We start from the raw sequence: 18002 nt of genomic DNA, 5'->3' as shown, positions 1-18002 counted from the left end.
TAAGACAGAGAGGGAGACACAGAATCCAAAGCAGGCTCCATGCTCTGAGCTGTGAGCACAGAGCCTGATGCGGGACTCAAACTAACGAATGGTGATATCAGACCTGAGCCGAAGTCAGACACTTAACCGACTTTGCCACCCAGGCGCCCTGGTTATCTAAAATATTTTTAATCAGGGTACCTGGCTGGCTGAGTCTGAAGAACACATGACTCATGATCTCAGGGTCATAGTTCGAGCCCCACATTGGGTGTAGAGATTACTTAAATGAATCTATAAATAAAAACTTTAAAAATTTTTTAAAGTTTTATTTATTTTGAAAGAGAAAGAGAGCATGACCAGAGGAAGAGCAAAAATAGAGAGACAGAGAGAATCCCAAGCAGATTCCACACTGCAAGCATAGAGCCCGACACAGGGCTTGAACCCACGAACCACAAGATCATGACCTGAGCCAAAATCAGGAGTGGGACACTTAACCAACTGAGCCACCCAGGTGCCCCAATAAATAAAAACTTAAAAAAAATAAAATAAATAAAAAATTTTTAATCAAAATTAAAACTAAAAGTTAATGTAGATGCTTTTGTTCCTCTTTTCACTTCATTATTGTTAAAATATTCAACAAATTTAAATTAGGAGAGAAAAAAATTTTTTATGCCTAATGAAGATCAAAATTTATTAGCACATGGAAATTTACACATATTGAAAACCCACAAGGATTTGGAAAAACTCCTACATACCAGTCGAAAAACAGGAGCTGAATGATAGAAGATATGGGAAAGCTAGGAGCCAGCTAGATATGGAAACCTTAAGTCAACATTGGTTGGTTGAATATATCTGTCATTCTTGAATCTTTAAACATTGAAAAAGATTTTAAAGTCACTTCAAAAAATCAAAAAAGGATACCACTAGAGGACAGTAACCAGAAGACTTTGTAACATACAAGTTATCACTAATCACCAATAGGTGACCGTCCCGATTTAATATCAATACATTGTGAGTAACTTGTTCTGTGAGTGTTCTGCAAGACAAGCAAACATTTCTAATAAATTTTAACTTGATAAATGAACAATGTCTTGCAATATGAGTAATATGTGACACCGAATGTCACGTGATCACAATTAAGCCAGTGGTTCTTCTCTCTCTCTCTCTCTCTCTCTCTCTCGTTCACTTGCTCACTGTGGGATTGTGGGTAGGTGATGGCCTCCCATGCTCACATGCTTGGTCTCAGGCCATGGTGTTTGTCAGAAATCAGTGACTTTTCAGAACATTGGAAGGTGACCACAGCTAGCACTAGTGTATTTTTTGTCACTTCAAAGCACCTATGGACAGTCAGTCCTTTGCTTTTCCATCCACAAGTAAGCTTAAGAATGTTTTGCTTCAATTCCAGGTCATTGGATAGGTTCCTTGTTAAAGTTGCAGAAAAAGAAAAAGACTTCATTGAGCCAATAGGTAGCAGTGATTCCATTAGTGATAGTGAAAGTCATCATACATAATAACCCTGCTCTCTCGTCTCCCTCACGCCAGCCACGAAGGCTTTCAAAGGTAAGTGCAGGTTACTTTGTTTATTTTTCTTTATATTTTGTATTTTCTTTATTATTTTGTATTATATTACAGTATTATAATCATTTTTATATGAATATTTTTGGGTTGTGGAATGAATCATCTGAGTTCCCATTATTTCTTACGGGGAAATTCACTTTGATATATAAGTGCTTTGGATTACAAGCATGTTTCCAGAACAAATTATGCTCACAAACCAAGGTTTTACAGCATTCCAAATTTTAAACATTCCAATTTCCAGAAAATAAAGAATTCACTGCATCCAAAAATAATGTTCTTCTAATAGTCAAGTGATAGGATCCCCTTTTCCCCATCCAAAATTAATCTCACTACCCATGATCAGCATTCTGCCTCTTCCTACCTCTCCTAGAGACTCCCCACTAACTATCCATTCTTTCTGCTCTAACTGGCTCTTTCCTCAGCATAAAACCATCTTCAAATATTTCAGACCTTAAAAAAGAATTCTGCCATCTACTTTGTCCTTCTTTTTTCCTCCCCTAGCAAGAGAGCCTTTAGAAAGTGTAGTTACTTCCTCAACTACACTTAGCTTGCATTGATACCTCAACCCACTGCAGCCTGGCTTGCCACTCTCTTTCCATGGAGCAGGTCCTGCCAAGGTCAACAATGGCCTTGTTGGCCCTATCTCATTGGGACAGTCCCTATCTCATGGGCTTCTTAGAAGCATCTGACACATTGATTCTCCTGCTTTACAGCAGGCTCTCCTGCTTTACCCTATACCTTGAATAGGGAATTCCACCTTGATCTTCTCACTCTCACATTCTATGAATGATCCTATCCATTACTATAGCTTAAATTACCAATGCACTTGTGACTTCCGTGGCTGCTTATTCTCTATGATTCCTAATTTTTACAGTTGCTACCAGTCAGTTATCTCATCTTACCAGTATCATAGAGCAGGCTAAGCTCTTAAGACTTGCTTATCTTATTTCTTGTGATCTTAATTTTTACCTGGTAACATTAGCCGACTGCATTCTGAGGCCTCAGTCACCGGAAGGAGGGACAAGCAAGTAATGTCTTTAGCTTCTGATTCTACTAGCCCCTGTCCCAATGGGATGGATGTATTCTGAACGAACTGTACCAGGAGCTGAGGGTGTGGGGGAGACAATATTGAAAAATACAAGTTGTTAGGAATGAATCTAAACCGTTGAATTTACCAAAAGTTGATAATGTAATTAAGTCTTCATTGCTTGCTAGTCTCAACCACATTCATAGAAAAACTAGATTAACTATATAAAATAACATTTAAAGTTATTTTTATCAGTGCACTGTTCTAAAGAAAAGCTGAATTATATAATTAACCTCTATCACCTTCTATCAGAGAAAATACAAAAATAATTTTATTTTTAAATGAAGGCTATTAAGAAGTCAACTGCATTGTACTGATTACATTTTACAAAGCACTTTTTTGAGTACTGGCTCATTTAATCATCAGTATAATTCAGTTAAGACTGAACATGTATTTTAAAGACAAGGAATCAAGTTGAAGACATCAAATAAGTTGTCTAAGATCACATGACTACTTAGGAGAAGTAAGTCTTCCAACTTATGTACCCTGATTCCAAATTCATTGAACTTTCCACTATGCAACACAGATATACTAAAATTATGTGAGAAAAATGAATAAAAATAAAAATGTTTAAATCATCTAATCACATTTAGGAAGAAAACACTTTCAGACATATACAAAATTAATTTAAAAATGGTTGTGGCAGTAAAAATTTACATATGTATATACACATACACATATACACCATCTATATAAAAATTTGGTCATTATGCAATTACCTAGATGTATACTAACTTACACTTACTTAAATAAATATAAAAAGTGATAGGTAAAAACAAAGTTTTTAAAGTACTTAGTGACAGAAAAAATAACAAACTAGTAGTTATAATCAAAACCATACAGCCCACAAAAACTTTAAATATTTACTATCTGGTTCATTATAGAAAAAGTTGGTTGACTCCTGAACTAAGGACGAACTCTGGAAGATAGCCCACAAAAAAATATAAATAAATAAACAAAAAGTGCTGCCTTGGCTCACCTCTGGTTTGGATTCTAACTCATCTGATAACATTGATTCAGCTTCCAAATCCTGTAGCTGTTGAGGGGACAGGTTAAAAATTTAATTCAGAGTCAATGACACCTTCCTACTATGCTCATATTCCTTTAGGAAATGCTATGCTTTTCCTGTAAGATGCTGTGCTGAGTGGATAATCAATTTAGCCTAAAAAAAGATAAAAGAGAGAAAGAGAGAATTAGAGTAGTGAAAAAATGCAGCTAAATAAACAAAGGCACTTCTCCACGTATCCAAAAATCACAACAAGCAAAAAATAACGAATTCAGCCCAAACACTTGTTTTAAATAGAACAAACCCAACAGGTGTCAAAATCCATTAAAAGTTGTATTTAGAGAATTCCTAATTCTAATATCTATTTTAGAAAAGTTCTTAAAAATGGAAAAAGGTATGTGCCCAAAGAATTTCTTGTTAGCATCTGTGATAACAAACAACTGCAAGCAAGATATAAATAGACATATATACCCAACACTCAGGGAATGGTTAATTAGGTTATGGCACTGTCACTTAAAAATACGGTTATGAAAACAATGCAACAACAACAAAAAATGCTAATGACATGTTAAATTACAAAAACAAAATTCAGAAGTATACACTTGCTATTATTAAAACTAGTTAAGAAGGTAAAAGGGAATTTACACAACTATGATAGTAGCTATGTTAGGTGGTATAGGCTGGTGTGACTTATTTTTCTTTTCTCAATTTCCCCATCTTTCTAAAAGTAGTTACACAGTGAAAATTTGAACAGTGTTTCCCAAAAGTAGTACCCTTGGGACCCCGATGCAGCTGTTTTCCCCCATAATTAAAATTCTTATTTTCTTATAGCTTAATTTTTTTTCAGAATTTTGACAAATGAGTCCACTTTATTTTGTACAATTGTTGCTAAAATTGGGAACACTGCTATATACAAACTAACCATACAGCGTAAAATGTACCCAGGATGGGAATTTTCAATGAATACCAAGGTTGACTAGAACGTTAGAAAAGGCAGACTTACTCTACAAAAAGAACATATAGAAGTACCTGAATAAATTTTCATTTCTGTTCATTGTCCTTTTGGTTCCTTCCCCTCCCCCTTGCTAGCTTCCAGAAATCCTCATTTTCATCGTAAAAAAATAATTCACAAGATGTAAGTGAAAGTGTCCTTTTATTTAAGTTTCCCACATAAAATCAAGTATCATAAATTCCTGACTTTTCCTTTCACATGTGTTTTTTCTTATGCAATGACTATACATAATAGTTCAATGTGATTTATCCATCTCTTTTTTTCACAGAAGAAGGAACCAAGGCTCAGTACATCACTTATGAAGTTGCAGAACCAGAACTCACACCTACAGAGCAGGTTGGCATGAATGGTGATTACATCTATCTACATCTGATCTTGGAACACCAGGATTTAAGAATTCCCTTTCCCCAATTCTAGCTCATCTCAAGAAGCCAAGAAATTACCAAATGTTTAAGTTATCCTTAAGGTTCTTCCAACTTTGAGTTTACAGGATTGTAAAATCTCTAGGAAACTAGACAACTATTCACTCTCCTTTATATTTGTTAAGGTTCTTAGAAAAGAATGGTGCTAGCTGCATTTCTAGTACCCTTACCTAAAGAGAAATGAAAAAAAAAATGAAGTTCATGAATATGTGCACTGAACAAGAGAAAAATCATATACTAGATCTTAGATAGTTTGGCAAAGCTGTAATACCAATTTAAAGAGGGAAGCTACCACCTCTCTTCTAGTTTAAGAGCCACCTCTAGATCACCATTTCTCAAGGGTCCATGGCTATCCATGATATCTTTTTATTTTAGTGTCTTCATTTTAGTGATAATCTTTCTGTTTTGTTTATTTTGAGACAGAGACAGAGACAGAGACAGAGAGAGAGAGAGAGAGAGAGAACTGTGCATGTGAGCAGGGGAGGGGCAGAGAAAGAGAGAGAGAGAATCCCAAGCAGGCTCTGTGCTGTCAGCTCAGAGCCCAAGGAAGGGCTTGATGCCAGGCTCTATCCCAAGAACTGTGAGATCATGACCTGAGCCAAAACCAAGAGTCAGATGCATAACTGACTGAGCCACCCAGGTGTCCCTCATTTCAGTGATAATCTTTAAAAAAATTAACATAAGCATTTTCTAGAACAAAAGGGTATATATAATTGCGTTCTGCCTAAGTTTGGTGCCCAAGTTTGTGGTTTGTATGTACACTGTGAACTAAAGAGAGACTAGTAGCATAGAACAGACAGGCTGACCTCAAAAGAATCTGTACTAGAGCACTCAGTACCAAATCAAGTGTACTGTGTGAATCTCATCTTTAACACAGCAACCTGCTATGTTTATTAGCTGAAAGTGTGATGGCAAATATGCAGTTAAATCTGTTTCTATTCTTAATTCCCATCATCCATTTAACAGGTTTCAAAAACTGCAATGTAAGTCTTTAAGTAACAGTTTCACTGAGGTATAATTTATATACCATACGATTCACTCATTTAAAGAGTTTGGTTAAATTGTTTTTAGTATATTCACAGAGTTGTGCAACTACAACCACAATCAATTTTTAAAATGTTTTTAGTGTTTATTTATTTTTGAGAGAGAGAAAGAGACAGAGTATGAGCAGGGAAGGGGCAGAGAGAGAAGGAGACACAGAATCTGAAGAAGGCTCCAGGCTCTGAGCCGTCAGCAGCACAGAGCCCCACGCAGGGCTCAAACTCACGAACCACAAGATCATAAATTAAGCCGAATTTGGACGCTTAATCAATTGAACCATCCAGGTGCCCCACAAAATCAATTTTATAACAACTTTATCACCCCCAAAAAGAAACTCCTGTACCCATTAGCAATCACTCCTCATTTCCTTCCAAACCTTCCCCTGACCAGGCCTAGGCAACCACTAGTCTATTTCTGTCTGTATGGATTTGCCTATTCTGGACATTTCATATAAATGGACTTATACATATGATCTTTTGTGCTTGGCTGCTATCACTTAGCATAATGATTCCAAGGTTCCTCCCTGTTGTAGCATGTATCAGCATTTCTTTTTATTGTCAAGTAATATTCTATATACATTTTATTTATCCAAGTAACAGTTAATGGACATTGGGTTATTTCTACAATTTGGCTATTATGAATAAAGCTGCCATGAACATTGATGTACAAGTTTTTGTGTGGACATGTATTTTTACTCTTTTGGATATATACCTAGAAGTGGAATTGCCAGGTCACATGGCAACTCTATTTAACCTTGTGAGGAATTACCAGGCTGTCTTCCAAAGTGTCTGCACCATTTCACAATCCCACCAGCAGTGGATTTCTCTACATCCTCACCAACACATTATTATAGCTCTCTTAATGGGTGTGAATGGTAACCCATTGTGGTTCTGAACTGCATTACCTGATAGCTAGTGGTTTTGAACATCTCTTCATGTGCTTATAGGCCATTTGTACATCTTTTTAGGAGAAATACTTACTTAGATTGTTGGCTCATTTTTTAAATTGATTGGTCTTTTTATTGTTGAGTTGTAAGAGTTCTTTATATATTCTAGATATAAGCTCCTTATCAGATAAATGATTTGCACAAACCTTTTCCCATTCTGTTATCTTCTCATTTGCAATGCAAATCTTATCTTCATTTGAACAAGGCAACTCTAACTCTACAGTTATCAAACAAAACTTCATTAAAACTGTCATTCAAGGACTTCTAGTCAGTTTTAGTTAAATGTGAGATCCCATTATCATAAGCTGCTTAACAATGTCTTGACACTATAAATACTACCTTGTATGATATTCTCTGGATTAGTATTACTAAAGGTACATGTAGAAACCGATGAAATATATTCCCGAATCCAAGGCTAAATCTTTCCACTATTAAGTTCAACATTAAGTACTTCATTTCAGCAAAACAACATCTCTACCATACAATATGAATGGTATTTTGAATTTTGTTTTATGGTGTAGTTTACATTTGTATACTTACTCATAAAGATCTAACTCCATGGCAACAACTGATATAATCGTAACAACCTAAACTGTACTAAGTACACAGTTCCTTAGAGTCATCAAAACATATTAGACTGCTAATATTGTAATAAGTTTGTATGGTGGCAGGTGGGTAACTAGGCTTACTGAATAGTCTATCAAATTGTGGTAATGTATCAAACTGTCAAATCACTATGTTGTACACCTGAAACTAATTTAACACTATATGTCAACTATTCATCAATTAAAAATAAATCTATAGGGGCACCTGGGTGGCTCAGCTGGTTAAGCATCTACTCTTGTTTTTGTCTACTCTTGGTTTCAGTTCAGGTCATGGTCTCACAAACGCCGTGTCAGGCTCTGCCTTGGTGATGCGGAACCTGCTTAGGATTCTCTCTCTCTCTCCTTCGCGCTCTCTGCCCCTGCCCTGCTCATGCTCTCTCTCTCTCTCTCAAAAAAAAGAAAAAAGAAAACTTGAAAAAAAAAAAGAGCTACTGGGATCTTCAATGTAGGAGGGATAAGAATTACTACATAGTTTTATGTCTGAGTATATTTAATGTAATCATAATAAAAATAATTTGGCAGTATGGGGGCCACTATAGTGTGCAATGCAATGTTATTCCTTTATTAATGCAATTTGCATGACACGGGAGTGAATAGGACTGCACTTACTCAAAAGGAAGCTATTTTCAAGGTAATTATGGGTCTCAAAGAGATTTCTTCCCAGGCTTTCTTATTAATTAAGATACTAGAAATGCAATACCAAGTAGTCACATACATCACCCCAAATTCTTTATTTTTATTACTATTTGTTTTTGAGAGAGAGAGAGAGAGAGAGAGAGAGAGAGAGAGAGAGAATGCACCCACGAGCATAAGAGAGGGTCAGAGAGAGAGATAGAGAATCTCAAGCAGGCTCCACACTTAGCACGAAGCCGGTCATGGGGGCTCAACCCACAACCCTGGGATCATGATCTGAGCCAAAATCAAGAGTCGGATGCTCAACGGACTGAGCCACACAGGTGACCCATCTCCCAAATTCTTTAATGTGAACACTAATAGTTGCTCATTTTTATTTTGTATCTTTACCTGGTAGATAGGCAAAATTTATATTCTTATTTCCTTTTATATTGGAAAAATTACTAATTCAGCCCATTTTAAATAACAAAGGAGATAATGACATTTAACCATCATCAAACCAAGGATAGGCCCATCAAATCATATTTTTCACAAGTCATAAATAAGGCATCTTTGTTCTGGATAGAGTTCACAACAAAACAAACTGATCTCAGAAACGCAGGGATAAGTCTAATAAATACGAAATAATAGTCAGACCCTTTCTCCCTCTACCCATGCCAACAACTGAATTTTACTGTGTGCATTGCTCCTTTTGGCCATCAAAGCACATTAGACTGCTTAAAGAAAACAATCTTGGTCCAGCACAAATTATATTTTTTAGAAATCCACTGCCCTACCACTGCTATTATATTAATAGTTAATAATAGCAGAATATGTTAATATGCTATCCCATAGTCAGCTTAAAGGTTAAAAGGAATGCAGGCAATAGACATCTTTGCAATGAACCAAAGCAAAGTACAGGAAGGCCTGAAAACTTCTGTAAATTGGTAATGAGAGAACTCATAACAAAAGCAAAGCAGATTTGGGGCGCCTGGGTGGCGCAGTCGGCTAAGCGCCCGACTTCAGCCAGGTCATGATCTCGCGGTCCGGGAGTTCGAGCCCCGCGTCAGGCTCTGGGCTGATGGCTCAGAGCCTGGAGCCTGTTTCCGATTCTGTGTCTCCCTCTCTCTCTGCCCCTCCCCCGTTCATGCTCTGTCTCTCTCTGTCCCAAAAAAAAAAAAAAAAAAAAAAAAAAAAAACGTTGAAAAAAAAAAAGCAAAGCAGATTTAAGACAAAAGAGATCTCTATGATCTAGACCATCCTGAAAACAATTCTCCTTCTGTTTTTAGCCAAATAAACAAATCCAGAGAACTGAAGTCTGATAAACTGCATTCTTCTACAGTACACTCAACATCATCCAGCAAATTATTCATTAATACTAAGTAGCTAAACAAGTTAAATAAAGAAGCTGAGATGTTTATTAAAAAAAAAAAAAAATCCAAGGTCTCTAAAGCAAAAATCTAAATTCTGCCTCTGACTTTTTGGTTGAGACCTACTCAACTTCTTGGCCCTAAGTAACTCATCTGAAATACAGATGAAACAAATCTACCTAGGACTATTTACCTATCAGTCAACAGAAACACTTACAAAATTCTTCAAAAACAAAGCTCTGCATAAGTGCTTAAGAGACAAGTAAATCTATCAAATGCATTGTATACTATAAAAGGTTAAGAAATCTGCCTTTATTACAGAGCCCAAATTTCCTATAAAGCAGTGATTTTCAAACATTTTGACTGCAACCCACAGTAAGATATATTTTCCATGATACCTCAGAGAATGAAACACATGCTGAGATGCAAATAACATATTTTCATGAAACAATACTAACCTATGTTAATCTCATGCACTCTGAATTTTTTTAAATAAAACCCACTAAAGTGATCTCACAAACTACTTAACAGATTATGTCCCACAGATTGAAAAACACTATAAAGTATCTTCAAAAGTCTAAAATACATATATTTTTTTTTTTAACGTTTATTTATTTTTGAGACAGAGAGAGACAGAGCATGAACGGGGGACGGTCAGAGAGAGAGGGAGACACAGAATCCGAAACAGGCTCCAGGCTCTGAGCAGTCAGCACAGAGCCTGACGCGGGGCTTGAACTCACGGACCGTGAGATCACGACCTGAGCCGAAGTCGGGCGCTTAACTGACTGAGCCACCCAGGCACCCCAAATACATATGTTAAACACAGACTCAGCCATAAAACATAAAACCATAGATATAAACCTGCTATAAATATACATTACAAGTCAGCAATTATCACTGATAAGAGTCTTGGGGAAACTGAAATTACTCGAATCCTCACACAAGACCGGAATTAGTTAGTGGTAACACTGTGTCCAGAGGGTGGAGATGGCCTAAAATCAATGCAGGCTACACAGAGAAATATTGGGAGGAAAAACCAAGCCAAAATAAACTAAACAAGCAACAGAGGAACATAACTGATACAGGTCTCTTGCCTCAGTTCTGACTGCCGTACAGAAGGGAGTGCATTCCAAAGGGAAAGATGATCAGGGGCTTTTACTACTCTGCTCAAGAAGGAAACAGAACATCATTGTGTCAGCTTCTAAAAAGTAATGTGATTCTACCCTAGGAAAACAAAGTCCGGAATATCAGTACTGTACTTATTTGAGGGAGGTAGAAAATGCCTTGACCTTGACCCAGTTTCAGAAAGAAGGGAGGGAAGGGGTAAAAAAAAAAAAGGGAAGAAATTAAGAAACACCATGGTTCTTCCCGATTGGTCACCAATCTGCTTCTTGGCTCCCTCCATTTCTACCTATGTCTGACCACAGATATAGACCCAAATGATGTTTCACTAAAGCTGAAAAATACTACATCAAAAATCCCACCAATGGCAGGGAATTACAAAGGCCAAAAATTAAAATTTAAAAAAGAGTAGTTTAAATTTTGGTATAAAACGGTAGTTGTAGGGGCACCTGGGTGGCTCAGTCAGTTAAGCATCAACTCTTGATTTCGGTTCAGGTCATGATCCTAGGGTGGTGGGATCAAGCCCCACGTTGGGCTCCTGAGTATAGAGCCTTTCTCTCTCTCTCTCTCCCTCTCTTTCTCTGCCCTTCTCCTTAGTTCATGCTCACACACTCTCTCTCTCAAAATAATTAATTAATTAATTAATTAATTAATAAGATAGTAGTCCTAGGAAAAGAAAAGCCAGGTAACTTCTTATATTCATATCTAGTATATTATGCAAGTTGATTAAATTCTAATAGTTAAGTGGTAACAGGTACTAATGAAAAAAAAATTGGAACATAGAAGTGTGAAGCCAGAATGAATCTTAGCAATACAGGATTTATCTGGGGCCTTCCCTTTTCCTTCCCAGGATCTGCTGAGGTGTTCTAGTCCACAGCTCTCATTTTTATTCTAGTCACTTCCCCCTTTCTCTGCAAACCTTCAGAGCCAAATTTATCAAAAGACTTGTCTCCACTTTCTCATCTCCAGTCACTATTCAATCCCAAGACTTCACCAAAACTTCTCTTGTAAAGGGTACCAAAGATCTTCATGTTATCAAATCCAGTGGACACTCTGCAGTCCTAATCTTATTTGACCTTTGCAATGAACAACTATTGTTTTTAATTGTCCTACATTCATTTCCCCTGCTTAGGTGACAGGATCTACATTAGTTTGGGGATGTACCCCTCCCCCATTGGATACACCTTTGGTGAGACTGCAGATTAAGGTGTTCTTTCCTTCACTGACCAACTGTTGGACACTTGACCTGCATTGAACAAATCAGCCACTTTTCCTCAGAACGTGAATTCTAAAAGAAGTAACAAAGGGCTGAAAACTGCTGCAGCAGCCCATTCATTCCGGTAATGCAGCTAGCAGCCTCCCCTGGGGCTGCTCAGATTCCTGTCCTTTATGAAGCCAAGGCCTTCATCATTTCCTTTGATCCTATGAGCTGCCCACATCCTTGTTATAAATTCCTCTTCTGAAGCAAATTGGTTACTTCCGAAGCAATCAGAGCCATAACTGGTATTATCCCTTAGAAGCACTGTCTCCTTCCTCAAACACTTACTGTCTTTGCTTCAAAGATACGTGTTCCTCGGGGCGCCTGGGTGGCGCAGTCGGTTAAGCGTCCGACTTCAGCCAGGTCACGATCTCGCGGTCCGTGAGTTCGAGCCCCGCGTCGGGCTCTGGGCTGATGGCTCAGAGCCTGGAGCCTGTTTCCGATTCTGTGTTTCCCTCTCTCTCTGCCCCTCCCCCGTTTATGCTCTGTCTCTCTCTGTCCCAAAAATAAATAAACGTTGAAAAAAAAAAAATTTTTAAAAAAAAAAATAAAAAAAAAAAAAAAAAAACAAAGATACGTGTTCCTCATTTTACTCTTATTGTCATTGCCATTCCTCCAGTTTCCTTTGGCAACTTTTTTTTTTCTTTGAGAGAAAGAGCAAGAAAGAGAGAGATGGAGAGAGAGAGAGAGAGAGAGAGAGAGACAGAGAGAGAATCCCAAGCAGGTCCTGCACTGTCAGTACAAAGCCCGATGTAGGTCTTCAAGCTCACTGAGATCATGACCTGATCCAAAATTGAATGCTTAACTGACTGAGCCATCCAGGCGTCCCTCCTTTGGTAACTTCTATACTCTTCCTGCATGCAGCCTCTAAATACTAATATTCCTCAGGATAGTATTCAGGACCTCTTCTCTTGCTACACTCTCCTCTTAGCATAAGTTCATGGCTTTAAATGATAGTCTCCAAAATTTTTTAAAGTTTTTATTTAAACTCCAATTAGTTAACATACAGCATAATATTAGTTTCAGGTACACGATACAGTAATTCAACACTTCAATACAACACTGCGTGCTAATCACCAAAATTTTTATTTATAGCCCAGATACGTCCCTGAGCTGCAGACCTGCATATACAATTGCTTACTTGGTACCTGTACTTAATGTTTGAAACTTGGTATCTCTAATGTGTCTAAAATTAATTCTCTCTCAAGCCTGTTTTCCATCATGCCCTGCCAGCCCCACTCACCACAATCCTCCACTTAAGACAGGACCACCATGCACCCCATTTAGGAATCATTTTTATTACTTTCTTTCTTTTGCTCCCAATATCTATTCCAGCTGCAAGTCCCATTAAGATAACAAATCCACCTACTTCTATCCACCGCCCTATTTCAGGCCACCATTAACACTTGCCCTAAACTACTGTTAGTGCCACCTAACTCGTCTCCCTGCTTCTACTCTTGCCTACCTTCCATTCTATTCTCTTTCCAGTAGTAAATATCTTTTTAGGGGCACCTGGGTGGCTCAGTCGGTTAAGCATCCGACTTTGGCTCAGGTCATGTTCTCATGGTTGGTGGGTGGGTTTGGGCCCCGCGTCAGGCTCTGTGCTGACAGCTCAGAGCCTGGAGCCTGCTTCAGATTCTGTGTGTGTCTCTCTCTCTGCCCCTCCCCTGCTCACACTCGTCTCTCTCTTATTGCTCAAAAATAAATAAAAATGTTTAAAAAAATTAAAATGATTCCTATTACATCACTCACCTGCTTGAAACTCTTTACTCAGCTTCCCAATGCACCTACATAAAATTTAAACTCCTTATCCTGGCATGTAAGAACCTATGTGATCCATTCCTGTTCCTCCAACCACACTCCAGAGTCACTCTCCCTTACTTGCTCTCCAAGCTCCAACCATCTTAGTTCCTTCAACACATTAAGCTCTTTCTGATGTGAGGGATGTGCACACGTCTTTTCCTCTGCCTTGGAATGCTTTTACCTCCCTCTCCATTAGTTACCTCTTTTTCACTTTTCTGGGCTCTGTTTAACTATCAACTCATTTACAAAGGCTTGGCCTGGTCACCTTATCCAAAGAAGATTCCCCACACTTCCACCTTTGTTCTCTATCTCTACTATTTCTAATTCCTTTGTTTTTATATAATATTCCTTTTTTTTTTTTTGGTCTGGTTACTCTCCTAAATTGTAAGCTCCATAAACAAGGGCAGGAACTAGTCTGTCTTGTTTATAACTTTACATTCCACTACCTAGCACAGTGCCAGGCAAAGTACTTTATGTAATTCATAAGGAATTTAGGTCTCCAAGAGTCATTTCTGATACTGTGAAACTCCAAGGCTGTCTTTACTATGAGATTAAAGGGCTTCTATACAAACTTCCCTGCAAGCACCTAGTAGGCACTGAATAAATGAATGAATGACCTGGATATAATACCAAAATATTTGCCTCTATTCCTGACCTCTCTCCTCAACTCCAAATTTTCATTTCTAACTGCTTGCTGGGTATCTCCACACAGATATCCACCTCAAACCTAACAATGTTCACAATCCAGATAATCATCTCTACCACCAAACCTGTTCTTCTTCCTGTATTATCCATTTCAATTATTGCCCAATCTTCTTCCCACTCAGCCATAAATTCTAGGTCTTTAACAATGTCTCTCATCTTCAATATTTAAATAACCCCAGTAGTTCTAATTCCCCCAAATTTATTCCCCCTGGAATGCCCTGTTTAGGCTTCATTATCTTTCAACTTCACTATTAAAAGAAACTACTAACTGGTCATCCTACCCTAAAAATCCCCCCCCCTTTTTTTAAGTTTATTTATTTATTTTTGAGAGAGAGAGAGAGAGAGAGAGAGAGAGAAAGCAAGCAGGGGAGCGACACAGAGAGAATCCCAAGCAGTGGGACTCACTCCCACCAACCATCTCATGACCTGAGCCAAAACCAAGAGTCAACCGACTGAGTAGTTTAGGTGCCCCAAAATTCCCTTCTTCAATCCATCTTTTTATGCAGCCACTCAAATTATCTTTCCAAAACACAGAAATGCTTGTTACTTCACTCACTCAAAATTCAGTGCCTCAGAATATTACTCAAATCCCTAACTATGGCATTTCAGATATCCTACAATCTATCTTCAAACACTGTTTCAGTTACAGCACGTCCATCTTCCTCAATTCACCCTTTGCTCCAACCCACATGGACTGGCTACTGAATGAACACACCAGCCTATTTCAGTGCTCCATATCTTTGCTTAGAATAGTTCTTCAACCAATAATAAGCACTATCCAGCTGTGATTTTTTGAAATCCTTTCCAGACTTTTTTTTTTTCATTTTTTTAAATGCTTATTTATTTATTTTGAGAGAGACAGTGTCAGCAGTGGGAAGGGGCAGAGACAGTGGAGAGAGAATCCCAAGCAGGCTTCCCGCTGACAGCACAGAGCTTAACACGGGGCTCCATGCCTCGAACAGTGAGATCGTGACCTGAGTCAAAATCAAGAGCTTGACGCTTAACCCACTGAGCCACCCAGGAGCCCCTCCTTTCCAGATTTTAATTTTCTTTTTTTTTTTTTGAACGTTTATTTATTTTTGGGACAGAGAGAGATAGAGCATGAACGGGGGAGGGGCAGAGAGAGAGGGAGACACAGAATCGGAAACAGGCTCCAGGCTCTGAGCCATCAGCCCAGAGCCCGACGCGGGGCTCGAACTCACGGACCGCGAGATCGTGACCTGGCTGAAGTCGGACGCTTAACCGACTGCGCCACCCAGGCGCCCCCCCCAGATTTTAATATCCAACTCAAATGCCATCCTCCACTAAGACTCTGATCCTTTCCCTCCAGTGAAAACAAATCTGTCCTTTCCATAGTGTTGTCACAACACGCTATTTCACCTCATTTTAGCAATGATTCTATCCTGTCTAGGCTGTTAGGTGTCTACATGTATAACTTTCCCATTGGTTAAAGTGGTTGAACTTATTCATTCTACTCTCATTAACTGAGTATTATGCTTTGCACAAACTAAGCATTCAGGAAATACCCGCTGAATAAATAGGTAAGCCTCTTCATTTACAAAGAAGGGGGAAAAAAGGTAGAGATTAAGTAACTTGCCAAAAACCAGACATCTACTTAAATGCAGAATTTTTAAAAATTAGGACCTAAATCTTCTGTTTAGCTGACTTTACTCTGTCCATACTAAGTAAGATAAAACAGGTGAAATTTCTCACTCCCTAACAACAAAATGCCACCGGCTTTATTTCAAAAATGTTTCTTCTATTCACTTCGCAAATATGTTGCATTGACCCATGCGCCAAAGTGAAGAAGCACAAATTCTTAAGTCCCAAGTTAGTAATGTTTAACTTCCAAATGGTGCCTAAATGCATTTCAAAGCCTCATGAGCAAGTGGGATAAACTTTAACAGCCGAACTGCATTCTTTTCTCTGAAGAAACGTCGGAGGAGAAATTGAACCTTGGAATGCCTACAAGGCTGTAAACACCCACAGCCCACAGCCTCGCCTTGAAATGACAGGCGAAGGAGAAGCTAGCAGCCAAAGCCCCTCAGAGCCGGCAGCCTTCCTTCTAGACCCAGAAAGTAAGTGGACGTATGAAAGAAGGGGTAGCTCTGAGCTGAAATACCGAAGGCAGAGTCTCCTCGGCATCCTCTTTGCCCCACCGCAACGGCCTTAGTGTAAGGCCCCGAAGCCCGCGGGCAGGGCTCGACTGCGGGTGCAGTCCAGGAGCCCCCGCCCTAGGGACTCGCTGACTCTAGCTTTCTCAGGACCGTCTTGTTCCCAAGCCCCGGCCCCCAAAAACCAAGCAAATGAGCCGAAACACCGGCTCCAAAACGCCTCGAGGGGAAGGGCCGAAGCCGTAGGGCTTCAGACCGGCCGCTCCCGGGCCCGCCAGATAAGGGAGGGGTGCCCAAGGGGGGGGGCGGTTTCCCTGTCCTCTCCTGAGTCGAACTCGGCCCGAGCCCCCGAGGGACCGGTACTGTCTCCCTCCCTCTCGGCGACCACCTAGCTGTGCCGCTGTGGCCTGGCCCAGCCCGGAGCTCACCTCCCCGTCCCGGGCAGCCTGCTAGCCGTCAGTCGGTCCCGAATTCCGTCCACACACAGCGTCTTCCGGCTCCCGCCGGAAGCAGCGGCAGCGCGGGACAGGAAGTTTGGCCGGCCCCCAAGGCTCACACCCACTTGCCGCCCCAGGCTGGACAGCTGCCGCCCCGCGTGGGGGTCCCCCCAAGGCGTTGATGGAGGGCTGGGGCCGGGCTGTCCGCGCCGGGCTGAGCCCCCGGACGCCAGGAGGTCTCTCGTTTCCTATTCATTCCCGACATTGGGGCCCCGTGGTCTACGAAACCCGAGAAATGGGGTCAGTTCGTGCCAGCCGTGACGTCACTGCTTCCTTGCAGCAACAGAAGGGGTAGTTTTTCCTGTCAGCTGAGACCAGAACTAGTTACGACGGAGGCAAGCGAATTAGAGAGCCCTACTTAAACATTTATCAGTGAAGAGGATCTCAAAGCTTCACTGACTGAGAAGGGAACTTGCAGAATCAGATTCTGCATTGCATACGGGACGGGGTAAGAATTGAGACTCAGGTGTATAACTTTTTTTGTAATATGAATTCTCCAGAGTCTGGGTTCCCTATATTGGGATGGAAAGAGCTCTCGGATATCCACACCGCGGACTAGAACACTTGAGTTCCAGGCTGGATGCCACCACGTGTTAGAGCTTAATGGGGTTGACAGACTTTCAGATTATTAATTTTTGAATACTTGCTGTGTGCCAAAGGACGAGGAACTCAAGATCGTGGCAGTGGGAATTAAAGGAGTTCTCTAAGAAGGGTATTCTCAAGGTTAAACACAAGCCTTGATTTCGTAACAGGTATCTGAATGGGTGAGAGAGTAGTAGTTTGGGTGCACAAACTATGGTGATTTAAAAACAAAGTAGAAACATGTCAGAGAAAGGCAATTCCAC

At 39.8% G+C, this 18002-nt stretch overlaps 1 protein-coding gene across 3 annotated transcripts in view; it reads right to left on the bottom strand.

The window, feature by feature from the left end:
• Positions 1-17310, bottom strand: part of ZNF410 (zinc finger protein 410) — a 52063-nt gene extending 34753 nt beyond the window's left edge. For 2 of the 3 annotated variants that reach the window (XM_030319529.2, XM_030319530.1), the window contains exons 1-3: positions 17089-17306; positions 3624-3806; positions 2527-2662 (exon numbers count right to left, since the gene is read on the bottom strand). In XM_030319529.2, the coding sequence (XP_030175389.1) occupies positions 2527-2662; positions 3624-3656 (169 nt within the window). In that variant the 5' untranslated portion in view covers positions 3657-3806; positions 17089-17306. Of the gene's footprint in view, positions 1-2526; positions 2663-3623; positions 3807-17088 lie in introns of all 3 variants that reach the window. The other variant, XM_030319531.1, reaches the window with a different exon arrangement.
• Positions 17311-18002: the final 692 nt, after the last annotated feature.

This window comes from Lynx canadensis, chromosome B3 (genome assembly GCF_007474595.2).
Source record: "Lynx canadensis isolate LIC74 chromosome B3, mLynCan4.pri.v2, whole genome shotgun sequence".
Lineage (NCBI taxonomy): Eukaryota > Metazoa > Chordata > Mammalia > Carnivora > Felidae > Lynx > Lynx canadensis.
The sequence above is the reverse complement of the archived record's forward strand: the minus strand, read 5'-3'. Positions and strand labels throughout refer to the sequence as shown.